The following is a 12,832-nucleotide window of genomic DNA, read 5'->3' on the forward strand; positions in this document are numbered from 1 at the left end:
TGCTCAGGCTGGTCTTGAACTCCTGACAGGCTCAAGTGATCCACTTGCCTTGGCCTCCCAGAGTGCTAGGATTAAAGGTGTGAGCCGTTGCACCCGACTAAAACTGGGACTTTCTAATAAATAGTTCACCCATTTAACCAAAAGTTAACAACCCATACCTCCTGCACATGCTCAGAACTTCTAATTATCATTTTGGTCTCTTATTCTTAATCATATGCAGATATGCAGATTTTTACATAAAGGACATCCAGTCATCATTTTAGTGTCTTATTTTTAAACATATTCAGATGACCAAGAATTACCAGGTATCTAAAGACATCTTTCTTTCTTTTTTTTTTTTTTTTGAGACAGAGTCTCACTTTGTCATCCTTGGTAGAGTGCCGTGGCATCACAGCTTACAGCAACCTCAAACTCTTGGGCTTAAGCGATTCTCTTGCTCAGCGTCCTAAGTAGCTGGGACTACAGGTGCCCACCACACTGCCCAGCTATTTTTCTGTTGCATTTGTCATTATTGCTTAGCTGGTCTGAGTTGGGTTTGAATATGCCAGCCTCAGTGTATGTGGCTGATGTTGTAACCACTGTGCTATGGGTGCCGCCGAGCCCTACAGAAATCTCATACAGAATATAGATTCCAGAAAAAATAACAAAATAATTTAGAGGTAACAGAGATTACAAATACAAAAGAAAACTTAAAAAAAAATCAGAGATTAAAAAAGGTAGTAAATTAATATAAAAATTCTTAAAAATTGAAAAGATGATAGCATAAATAAAAATAAATTGGTAGGAGAATTGAAATTTAATGATAAATTCAATTATCAGAAAACAGAGCAAAAACCAGAATACTGGAAATGAGAGAGTAAAAGATAAGGAAATAAGAAAATCAGTCTCAGAATATCAATATAAAACAGTAAGACTTCTAGCTAAGAGATCAATGAAAATGGAGTGGGGGCAGAAATTGTTAGGAAGTAATATAAGAAAACTTCCCTGGTCTGAAGAATATGAGTGTCAGATTGAAGGGAACTCACTGAGTGTTCAGACAGTTGGATAAAAGTAAACTAATTCCGAGATGCATCCTTGTTGTATCTTTGGGTGCAATAAGAAGAAACTTCCAGAGGGGACAACACAAATAAGCAAAACTGGTCGCATACAACAGTTCAGAATCAAGATGGTTTTGGATGTCTGAACAGCAACACTGAGACTTACAGACAGTGAATCAAGGCTTTCCGAATTCTGAAAGAAAATTATTTTCACTCGAAATTCTATACCAGATGAAACTATTAGCGAGGTAAAAGAGTAATGTCATGTTAATTTCTAACATACAAGCTCTAAAACATTTATTTCTACACATGCTTTCTCTGGATGTTACTGGAGTGTGTTCTCCACCCGAACAAGGGAATAAACCAAGTGAACCAAGAAAGAAGAAAACGTGGGGTTGGAGAAAAGGAGGTGCAACGCAGGAGCGGGTCAAAGGGAATCCCAGGATGACTGTGAGCCCCAGGCACAGGGACACCACTTTTGATTGATGTGGGTTTGACAGAATGTGGACTAAGAAGTGCATCTTACCATACTGTGCCTTCCTTCCCTGGCACAGTGAAAGACAACAGAAGCCATCACTGTATTGTTGAGATTTACAGTGATGATGGTACGTGTCTGAGATAGTAACCGTGCTCCTAATGTGAAAGTCTACGTGGAAGCCTGGTGTTCCTCTGTTAACATCTTGGAAAGATGTGTATATACCCCTCTGCAGGTGTTCATATACATCTATATATGTACATGCCCAGACTCTCTTGAGAGATACAGATGAATTTGTTATCTGGGGTTGCCTGTGGGTAGGAGCAGCAGATGGCTGGTGGGTATTACTGTGAGCCAGACTTCCTTTTCACTGTTTACCTTTTTGTTCCTTTTTCATATTGTGCCATATGCATATACTATAAGCCATTTAAAGATGTATAAAACAAAATGTATTCTTTAAAGTTGAAAATAAATAACAATAAAGATAATAACGTTACCTATAGTCTGAATAAGAGACTCTCCCCTTCATATTTAGAGGAAATAATTAGCATTTCCTCTGGCTTACTTTGTTTTTCTTGAAGTTTGCTAATTTAAATTCTGTTTCATTATGGAAGAAGAGGTCAATTTTACTTTTTGTAGTACTTGCCAAATACAAATAACACAGATTAAGAATTCTTAGAGGCTGAATAATTGATGATATGAATGATGAAACTTCTCTTGTTCCACAGGAGTAATTCTATAGTTTTAGAGCACCCCTTAGTAAGGATAATAGAATTCAAGTAATTCTAAACTTGAAAACCCTGCTCCATTAGGATCATATTTTCCGTGTTAGTTACCTGGTGGGCACACCGTGGGAATACACTGGTTACAGTATTGACAAGGGAGAAGCTAAGCTGACGGTCACTGCATCCTTCCACACTGTGTCTGTCTTTTTAGTCTTTGTCCCATTACTGATAGTGATTGTAAATTGTTTCAGAATAAACATTCTGAAACTCAAAAAGACAGTTTCTTTCAAGTTGAAGAAACATTTTAATGTAAATGAATTACTTCAAAATCAATTGCTTTCTTATATTTTCATTTATTTTATCATCTGTTGGGTCTTGATTCTCATTTCTATATTTTACGGTGGTCCTTATTCTACTCTGATTCCACGTAGTTATTGAGACCTCAGATAGAAGACTACTGTTTACTCAGAGTGTGCCACACTTGCTACATGTCCTAAGGCAGCCATTAAAATGAGGCAAGATTGGAGGAAGGTAACTATCCTAGATAAATAGGATTTAGAATTCAAGGTTACTATGACACATTCTTGTTGATGAATGCTGTTTTATGACATTTAATGTGTATATGGGTTCAGTAATCCAAGTGAGGAATAAAGTTGGAAAATTCCAGTAGGTTTTCAAAAAGGAAGAAAGGGGCACCCTAAAAAAAGCAATAGGAAGGAATTAATGCCAGGTTAATTTATAGAAGCATGATATTGGAGTTCCTTGGTGACAAATAGAAGGGCATTAGCTTTTTTAGGACAGCGAGTCAACATGGTGTACTCCTGACTTGCTGTGTTCTATTCTGAAAACACCTGGGTTTGTCTCTGTGTCTTAAAATTCCTTAAGAATCATTGCCAGGTTTGAGGTTCAGGGAAAATATTAGACTGAGTGTGTATGGTGGTAATTGCATGGTGACAGGAAACAGCTCCTGTGTGGTTTCACAGATGCTTAGAGAAGGCTAATGCTATTTGATGTTGGAGTGGGAGGAGGGATATCCTCTACCTGGTGTGTCTTAACACACATTCACAATCTAACAGAATGGGGAATGGTGGACAAATATTGATGTTTAAAGTGACAGAAAATCCAGCCCCAAACAGATACAGCACATAATATAATTTATTATTTCTGTAACTGCAAAGCTCAGGGTAAAGCTGGATTCAGAAACTTAAGCTTGATTATCAGGATGGGGCTCTTCACCACCTCTTGGCTCAGTCTTGCACTATGTTGGTGTCACTTCCACATTGGAAAGAGGAAACTGGTCCCAATCATCACAACCTCCAGTCCAGTGGTAGAGGGATTTACATCTGCATGTGTGAGCAGAAGGCTCAGGGTGTGTCTTCCTGACTCTAATTGGCCTGATCTGAATCATGTGCCCATCCCTGTGAGTGTCCTGGAGACAGCAATTATATTTTAAGTATCTTTTGTCCTCAGAGATTAGCACAAGGCGTTTTATGATGTATAGTAGGTATTCAAAATACAAGTGTCAGATCATACTTTAAACTTCTGTTCTGAAAGTAACCCCTTTGCATTATACATGCAAGAGCTACTCTAGTATATTTCAGATTTTATTTTATTTTATTTTTTTATTTTTATTTTTATTTTTTTGAGACAGAGCCTCAAGCTGTCCTCCTGGGTAGAGTGCCCGTGGCCTCACAGCTCACAGCAACCTCCAACTCCTGGGCTCAAGCAAGTCTCCTGCCTCCACCTCCCAAGTAGCTGGGACCACAGGCGCCCGTCACAACGCCTGACTATTTTTTTTTGGTTGCAGCCCACATTGTTTGGCATGCCTGGGCTGGATTCAAACCCGCCACCTTAGGTGTATGTGGCTGGCGCCTTAGCCACTTGAGCCACAGGCACCAAGCCATATTTCAGATTTTAAATCTGAATATTTGTGTGCACAATTAGGTGACTTGTTGGCTGGACTTAATATGATTACTAGAATTCCAGGAACTTCAGATTTGGTACCCATGTATTATCAGGATTCTCTCAAAATCTTATAGTATAATTAAGGAAATGAGAAGCATGAAAATATTGTAACCCAAATCACTTACCATCTTAACAAGAGATGAATTAAGAGATCCATTGGCAAAACAGTTTTAATTTCCTTTGAATCATACTGAGTGAACATGGGAGGTGTGAGCAGAACATAGGTGATAGTTGGAAGTGAGAGGGTTTGCATATTGGAGTATCACGCAGTTACAGAGAGGAGGAACTGCGTCAGGGAGGCTGAAGTTGTTCTTTCACGATGGTGGCAGAGTCTGAATTGTGTACATTATGATCTGTAACCATGTGAAATTATTTTATAGCTGAGTTTAAAATGAGTGGTCTGATGGGTCATGTATAATTTTTATTAAACTCATAAGAGAAAAAGTTACCTGAAGTAGATTTAAAACTTATGTATTGTGTCAATGCCTCATCTTCTGAATTTAATAAAAAAAAAAGGGAATTCCAAAGACTAGATTTTCAGTACTGTAGAGGAAAGTGTACCTACTTACTCTAAAAAAGAAACTATTCAGCACTATTGTGTAATTACTCCTATCTTCAGTGGGAACTTCATTTTCAAAGCTTTTTTTCATCTTTTAATTTCTGTTGAATGCCAACTTTGCCCCCAACAACTTTTCTTACAGTGTGAAAAGATGACAGCCAAAGAGAGGCAATTATCAATGATGTCACAGAATTTGAGGCATTTCCAATCATGCTTGTTTGTTCATTTTGCGTAATCTCAAAACTCACTGATGCAGACCAATTTAAAATGAATTTACTGACTTAATATAAGAGCTTGGAACTCTAATTGCCTGGGAGACTGTAAGAATGCAGCATTTGAATTCATTGGTCCTGACATTAAAGGATGCTGTTAAATATTTAAAGTAGTGAAGAGGACTGCAGTGCCATTTAAATTAATGTAATGTGTATCAGAATAATCAGGTGCAAACTTTTCAGAGGTTCGTAATTATGCAGTTTATGGCAGTTTTGGTTATTCTGCATCAATTTAAAATATCTGAATGCTTGGAAATATGCATCATTAATGATCTATTATATTATTCAGATGGAGCTGTGTATTTATAGGGAAAAAAAAGTAAGAGGTAATGTAATGTGGTTATTGGGTAGAAAGTCTGGGCTGGTCTCTTCGCTTCCAATCCTGTCAACCCCCCCTTTTAGCTGAGTAACACTACATGTGTTAACTAACCTGTCTGTACCTCAGTTTCCTCAGCTACAGAATGCGGTTAATGGTACTGCCACCTTCTTCACAGACATATTGTGAAGATTAAATGCGTTAAATTGTATAAAAAACTTAAAACAGCTCTATATAAGCCTTTGATGTTATGATTACTTTCTTTTTTTTCTTTTTTGCAGTTTTTGGCGGGGGCTGGGTTTGAACCCACCACCTCTGGCATATGGGGCTGGCACCCTACTCCTTGAGCCACAGGGACTGCCCCGATGTTATGATTACTTTCTAAAGGTCATTATGGGCTTTCTTTATGATACATGGGATCTTGAAATACAGTGTCAGAATATGTAGTAAAACCTATCAGGAAATTTGCACACATAACATTGAAAAATTCAGTGGTTAATTTACAAGTACAAATGTGGCCTTTTGTATGTCCACTGTGGGACACATTTCTCATCCTGTTCCTCACAGTCTGGGACTATGTTTTTCAAAGTGCATCAGGATCCACCGGGCTGCTTATTCAATGCGTGATCCTGGGCTTCAGGCTAGACCCACTGGATCAGAAATTCTGGGGGTGGGAATTAGCCTTTTCAGAAAATGCCCGAGGAGATTCTTATGCAGGACAGATTTTGAGAACTGTTGTTAGTTGTTGATGATTCCTTCATTTCACTTTTGCTCTTTATCACCTTGGTATCTTCTTATTTCTCTCAACTCCAGGTCCTGTCACATCTCCTGTTCAAGGACTTGAGATTTTTCTCTCAAGAATCACAGTAGACCAAAGTTGACCTTTTTCTTTCTGTCCAAGCCCTCTGTGGCCGCCTCCTCCCTCCCGTCTTCTGTGCTCTCTTCATGGCCCCTCCTGCCTTTCTTCCCACTATTTGTACAGGGGTGTGTGAGTCGTTCTGGCTTTAGAATTCTACCAGAGGTCTTCAGTCAGCTTCGGCTCAGCTCAGAGCTGCTCCCTGGTTTGTCTCACTCCTGCTCTGCTTTTCACCTTCTGTTTCTCTCATCTTTCCCATTTCCTTTCTTTCTGTGAACACTTGTGGGTTAAAATGCAGAAAAGTGTGTGCAGCTGGTGAAGGAAAACTGTTTTATTTCTTCTTCCAAGTTTCTTAGCCTCATGGCAGCACTGCTTGGAAGAGAGGTATAGGTACAAAAATGTCCTGTCCTGGTGGGCCTTCAGAACCTCTGCCCTGTTGGCCTGTGTCTCGGTCCTGGACTGAGCTTGAACTCTGCGTCCCTGTTTGTGAATTTTGCAGTCACAGGCGTGTGAGACCCTATTGAGCAATCTCAGACTGCATTGTTTGAATATACTTAACTGAGGTAATTGTGTTTAAACCCTAAAATATATCAAGAACTTGTCTGTTTGGTGATTACTAAATATAAAGCCATGTGTAGCCATGTGGAAATACCACGTACATGAAAATTTTATTACTTCTTGGCCAAAGTAAAGATTAATAGGAAGCATTTTGGCTCATGGAGTACATACTGCAACTCTTTTTTAAAACACATGAACTTGTTACGTTCGTGTGACTGATCCCATAGATCCATTGGAATCTTAATGATCCGTGAGAGAAATTGTTCACATTTTTAGAGGTGCATCTGCATTACAAAACAGCCGTAGCTTTCAGGAGGCCACTGCACTGTTGTGCTTTTGAAAGCGCTTGAACCCCACAGTGCTCAAAGTGGGAACAATGTTGTTGACTCATAAACACACATACTGTTGTATGAAGAAAACAGACCTTATGGGAAAGAAGGAGTAGACGCTTTGTCACATTTTATTTTTCAGCAATGTGGACACTTTCTAAGAAGTGGTATTAGTATTCAGCTAATACAATGAAAGGGATTTTAAGTCCTAGAAATTTACCTCTTTGAAAAGATTAGCATTTTCTTGAAATAATGAAAAATTAAAAAAATTCTCAAATAAGACAAATTTAAGGAAAAAATAGACACCAATGAAGAAATCAATTTATTGCTAAAGCTTTAGCTTCAACTGTTGTGGTTTTGGCTGGTATTTCATCGTTTCATTTGGGGAAAGATAAGACTTCACTGAATTTCTGTGTTGATGCTTAAGTTTTTCTTAAAGGGTGCGTATGTCAATAGATTTTTAGTAAACTAAATTTAATAAATTAATTTGTAACTATTATCTTGGTATAGAAACTAAAGAAGAAAAAATAAAAACAACTATAGGAATAGATAGTAATTGGTAATAACTTACTTCTGTTATCACACATTTTGACGGGAATGGCTCTTTAATATTTGATGTATTTAGGTGTTAGTTGCTCATTTTCTAACTCTCCATACTGTATTTATATCCATAAACAACGTAATCTAATGGAAACACGTTAGATTTGTTTTGTGAATTAATTCTTTTTCTTTTTCTTTTAGGGATGCCCTCTGCATCTTTATTGGTGAATCTTCTTTCAATTTTTCTTACCTCTTTCATATCTGGAGAAACAGAAATAAGGTTTGCTGGACAAACAGAATTTGTTGTTAATGAAACAAGTACAACCGTTATTCGTCTTATCATTGAAAGGATAGGAGAGCCAGCAAATGTTACTGCGATTGTGTCGGTAAGAAATGACTCTAGTTCTATTTTTACTGAAATAGGTATGAAATTTCTTACTTTGAATGACAAGAATTTTTTTTCTATTTGAGGTTTTGAGTAGTTTTACTGTGGTAAGTGATTTGTGGATTACACTATTCCATTTATGCATTACAGGTATATAGAGTACTCCAAGGAGGCCATGTGCATGTACCAAGAGGATCTTAAAGACATAGCCTGATTATTTCAAAGTTACATATTTATTTTAAAACAAGAATATTTTATTTTGGGTAATTTGCATTGTAGCTATATCTCTATACACACATATTATCTACTAGTGTTGGGTGGTATAGAGAAAATATATGGAACATTTAAAAGTGGAAAAATAGCAGTAGGAATAAAAAAACCTTAGTTATGTTGGAGAACATAAGTATGTGGTGGGAGAAATTAAGTATATGAATTTGGGGAGAAATTATATGAATTTAAGGAGAAGTTAGGTTGAGTTTATGATTAGTCTTTTTTGCATGGTTTAGTTATTGGATGGATTGTGTGGGCATATACATGTATATGAGTCTGTTTTAACTAGAGAGTAATGTCATGTGACTACTAAAGATATCTCTATATTTGAGGCTCAAAGTACTTGAATCTTTGTTTTTGCAAAAATAAAATTTAAAGCAATAAGTCGAATTGTTACATATTATGAAACATTATGAAAACAGAAAATGAAGAAAAACTGCCTATGAAACAAATCTAATATTGTAATTTTGTGCATTACTTTTAGATTTTATTGAATTTATGACGTATGTTTATTGGGTGGAGTGCCGGCATCATGGTACCTCATAGCACCCTCAAACTTTTGAGCTCAAGCGATTTGCTTTGCCTCAGCCTCCTGAGTAACTGGGGACTACAGGCATCTGCCACAATGACTGGCTAGCTTTTTTATTATTAGTAGAGACAGGGTCTTGCTTTTGCTCAGGCTGATCTCCAACTCCTGGGCTCAAGTGATCTACCTGCCTTGGCCTCCCAGGGTGCTAGGGTTACAGGTATGGGCCATCTTGCCTGGCCCTAATAGTTTTTTGTAATTGCTCTTTCATTTTACAACTTTTCTTGACAATATTGCCATTGCTCCCTGATCATTTCTCATCTGGTTTCTGCTGAGATTCTTTCTAATTTTTGCTGTTGTTAATGTTATTCTGATGTAACTGAAATATGCTAATTTTTGCACATTTTGCATTTTAAATGATTTTCATAGTTTGGATTACATTGTGTTCCTGTTTTTTTTAGTGGCTCTTGATAATGCTTTTCTAAAAGCCTCTGTCATTTTCTTCAGTAAGGTATAATAGGTTTTTCAACACCTTTGACAACTTACTTGGATTTCTCAACTATTTAAAAATTTATTTTTATAAAGAAAAACTAGAAATTATCTAAAATTTCCTTAAATGTGTTTTCTTTTGTACTAAATCCTTTTTTCCTAGTGGCTAAATTATTCATTTTGATGAAAGACATCTCATTTGGATTTTATTCTCAAAGAATCTTATTTGATGCTGATTTTACAGAATACTATCTTAAAAAGCTAAAGAAAAGTTTATAATGAATAAAAAGTTTAGCATGTTAAAAGAATCGGGTCTTCATTGGAATTATGGGAGAACATAAATACAACTTCAGGTTGAAAATTTTGGAAAGAGCAATTTCTTTGAAACTGATAAAATGATTGGAATAACTGGAAATCATTGGAAGTAAAACAGTTTTTGGCAGACTATTTCCGCCTCTTTTTATATGCAGTAGTTGTACATACTTTTTGGTACATGTGATATTTTGATGACTGTATATGATGGGTAACGATCAAATGAAGGTAATTGGGATATCCATCATTTCAAACATTTATCTTATCTTTGTGTCGGAATGTTACGATTAATCTCTTCTAGCTATTTTGAAATATACAATAAATTCTTGTTAAATATAAACTCCGTGGTGTACTATTGGCTACTAGAATGTATTCCTTCTCTCTAAATGTATTTTTGTATCCACTAACCAATGTCTCTTCATTTTTCCCTCTTTCCCTTCCCAGCTTCTATTAACCACCATTCTACTCTCCACGAGATCTGCTTTTGTAATTCTCACATATGAGTAAGAGTATGCAACATTTCTCTTTATGTGCCTGGCTCATTTCACTTAACATAATGTCTGCCAGGTCCATCACGTTGCTGCAGAAGACAGGATCTAATTATTTTTTATGGATGAATAATATTCCATTGTGCGTATGCACCACTATTTTGTGAGCGTTTTAGCTACAATTTGTCTTATTAGTCCACTCCACACCAAACAAGAAGCAGAACAAGAATTCACATCCTTTCTTTCTTTCTTTTTATTTGAGACAGAGTCTTACTTTGTCACCCTCGGTTGAGTGCTATGGGGTCATAGCTCACAGCAACTTCAAACCCTTGGGCTCAAGTGATTTTCTTGCCTCAGCTTCCTGAGTATTTGGGACTATAGGTGCCCGCCACAATGTCTGGCTGTTTTTAGAGGTGGGGTCTTGCTCCAGCTCAGGCGATCTCCCCCACCTCGGTCCCCCAGAGTTCTAGGATTGCAAGTATGAGCCACAGTGCCTGGCCCTTAGGTTCCCGAGTAATTATTACTTCACTTTGTCATATTTATTTTCCTTCCACAGCATAAATAAATGCTTTTGTATAGAATAATTTTTATGCTTATTTCTGAAGATAATTTTTACTAGTTTAATATTTATTGTTTATATTTTTGTGTATCCTATCTCTAAATGTCAGTGCTACTTGATTTATGCTTTTTCTCTTGGTTGCCTCAATTAGCATTAGTTTTGCTTGTTCTAATACTGGGTTAAGTATTAACCATCTATATTTTGCATTTGACAGTTGTATGGAGAAGACACTGGTGACTTTTTTGACACGTATGCTGCAACTTTTATACCTGCTGGAGAAACAAACAGAACAGTGTACATAGCAGTATGTGATGATGAGTTACCAGAGCCTGATGAAACTTTTATTTTTCACTTAACATTGCAGGTAAGTCCTTCTCCCCACTTTACCCTTAAACTTATAAAAATCTTGTAACACTTGAAACTCTATATAAACTCCATAAAAATATTTTTATAGAAGCCAAAACTGACAGCCTCTCGGACAATTCCACATTCTGATTATTCCTTTGACAATCTTATTTAGAAGATTCTATAGCTAGGTTTTGGATACATTCAGCTTACTTAGGAATTGTGATTACAGATGCTCTAGAAAGGCTTGTCTTCCCTCTTGCTCCTTTTTGTTTAATCACTCTCCGGTTACCAGATGCACAAAGAATGATCTTGACTTCTGAGTTCAAAGGAGAAGGGTAAAAAAAGCAAGCATGAAAGTCGAAGGTCTCTGTGTCTTGGAATAAGTTAGAGTACCCTGGGAAAAAAACTTGAATAGCCTAAGATTTAATTGAAATTTATAGCTTGATTGATTAGGTTGAGGCAATGACTGCTAACACCATTCTAGTTAATTTTTCTGATGAGCATTATGATAGTGCCAGTATGACACAATTTTTGTGAAAATACTTAAATAGTTATGTTTTGCTTTTTTTAAAAATTAAATCATAGCTGTACATTAATGCAATCATGGGGTACAATGTTTTATATACAATTTGAAATGTTTTCATCAAACTGGTTAACGTAGCCTTCATGGCATTTTCTTAGTTAAGACATTTATATTCTACACATAGTAAATTTCACGTGTATGTTTTGCTTTTGTAAATCACTCTTTTTTCCATATTCCTTTGTATTGTTGTTACATGTCAATAGAAATGTTTCAGAAAACTCTTCATTTTAATAAAAAACTTTAATATTTAATATATTTAATTTGGCTCTATGATTTATAAAACAACTAAGTTTCAGTACCTTTTATAAGAAAAATCAGTTTGAATGGAATTTTATACTGTATACTTAATTCTGGTACATTAGTAATATTATAGCATTTATAATATAATTTACAATATAGTATTACTAGCTGATTACTTACAATAATACTATATATATTATTAATAGTGATAAATAGTTTTCAAAACTTTTGTGAGAAATTTTCATTTGGAACTTTCTGACCAGGTTGACTTAATTTGAGCATGCTTTTTTAAATCTGTGCAGTAAAAGTATGTATGTATTTTTATTCGTATGCTGAATAATTCCTTGAAGACATTCTATTAAAGTGTGACATTCTATTTTTTCCTCTAATTTTTAATTTATTATTTTATTTTGGGGGTTTTTGTTTCAGAAACCTTCAGCAAATGTGAAGCTTGGATGGCCAAGGACTGTTACTGTGACAATATTATCAAATGACAATGCATTTGGAATTATTTCCTTTGATATGGTATGGTTATAATTTGATGATAATGGAGGTTGTTAAATTTTGGGGGTTTTCTTCATGATAATACCTAGTGTTATCCATGTTTTGATACTTAAATAAAAGTTGCTTTAAGTCCATCCCTGTTCCTTGTTCTGTAGAATGCCCGTTTGTTCTACCTAAGATTTTTGCATTAATAAGTTGAAGAGGCTTCTTCATTTTTCTTTCCTAATCTCTTTCTGCTGATTATTTCCCTTGACTCCTTAGTTACCTCCCTTGGCTAGTCTCTAACTCAGATGTGCAAACCAGTGTGCCTTTTGCTTGATTTCCCCAAATGCCACATAAAGAAAGCATTGTCTGTTGACTCTTCTGAAAGTTTTGAGTGAGGGGGAGGGGAGAAAGAGCACTGAAGATACTTATGGTAAACTTAGAATTGAATAGCAGACATCTGAAGATACCTATGGTAAACTTAGAATTGAATAGCAGACATCTGAAGATACCT

The 12,832-nt window shown here is 36.1% G+C and overlaps 1 protein-coding gene across 1 annotated transcript in view; it reads left to right on the forward strand.

Annotated features, from left to right (window-relative positions):
• The window catches only part of ADGRV1 (adhesion G protein-coupled receptor V1), a 552,089-nt gene that overhangs the window by 10,022 nt on the left and 529,235 nt on the right, over positions 1-12,832 (forward strand). The window contains exons 2-4 of the mRNA XM_012802802.2: positions 7,795-8,018; positions 10,876-11,025; positions 12,262-12,357. Of these exons, the coding sequence (XP_012658256.2) occupies positions 7,795-8,018; positions 10,876-11,025; positions 12,262-12,357 (470 nt within the window). The remainder of the gene's footprint in view (positions 1-7,794; positions 8,019-10,875; positions 11,026-12,261; positions 12,358-12,832) is intronic.

The sequence above is a fragment of the Otolemur garnettii genome, unplaced genomic scaffold (genome assembly GCF_000181295.1).
Source record: "Otolemur garnettii isolate 467f Iridium unplaced genomic scaffold, OtoGar3 scaffold00017, whole genome shotgun sequence".
NCBI lineage: Eukaryota > Metazoa > Chordata > Mammalia > Primates > Galagidae > Otolemur > Otolemur garnettii.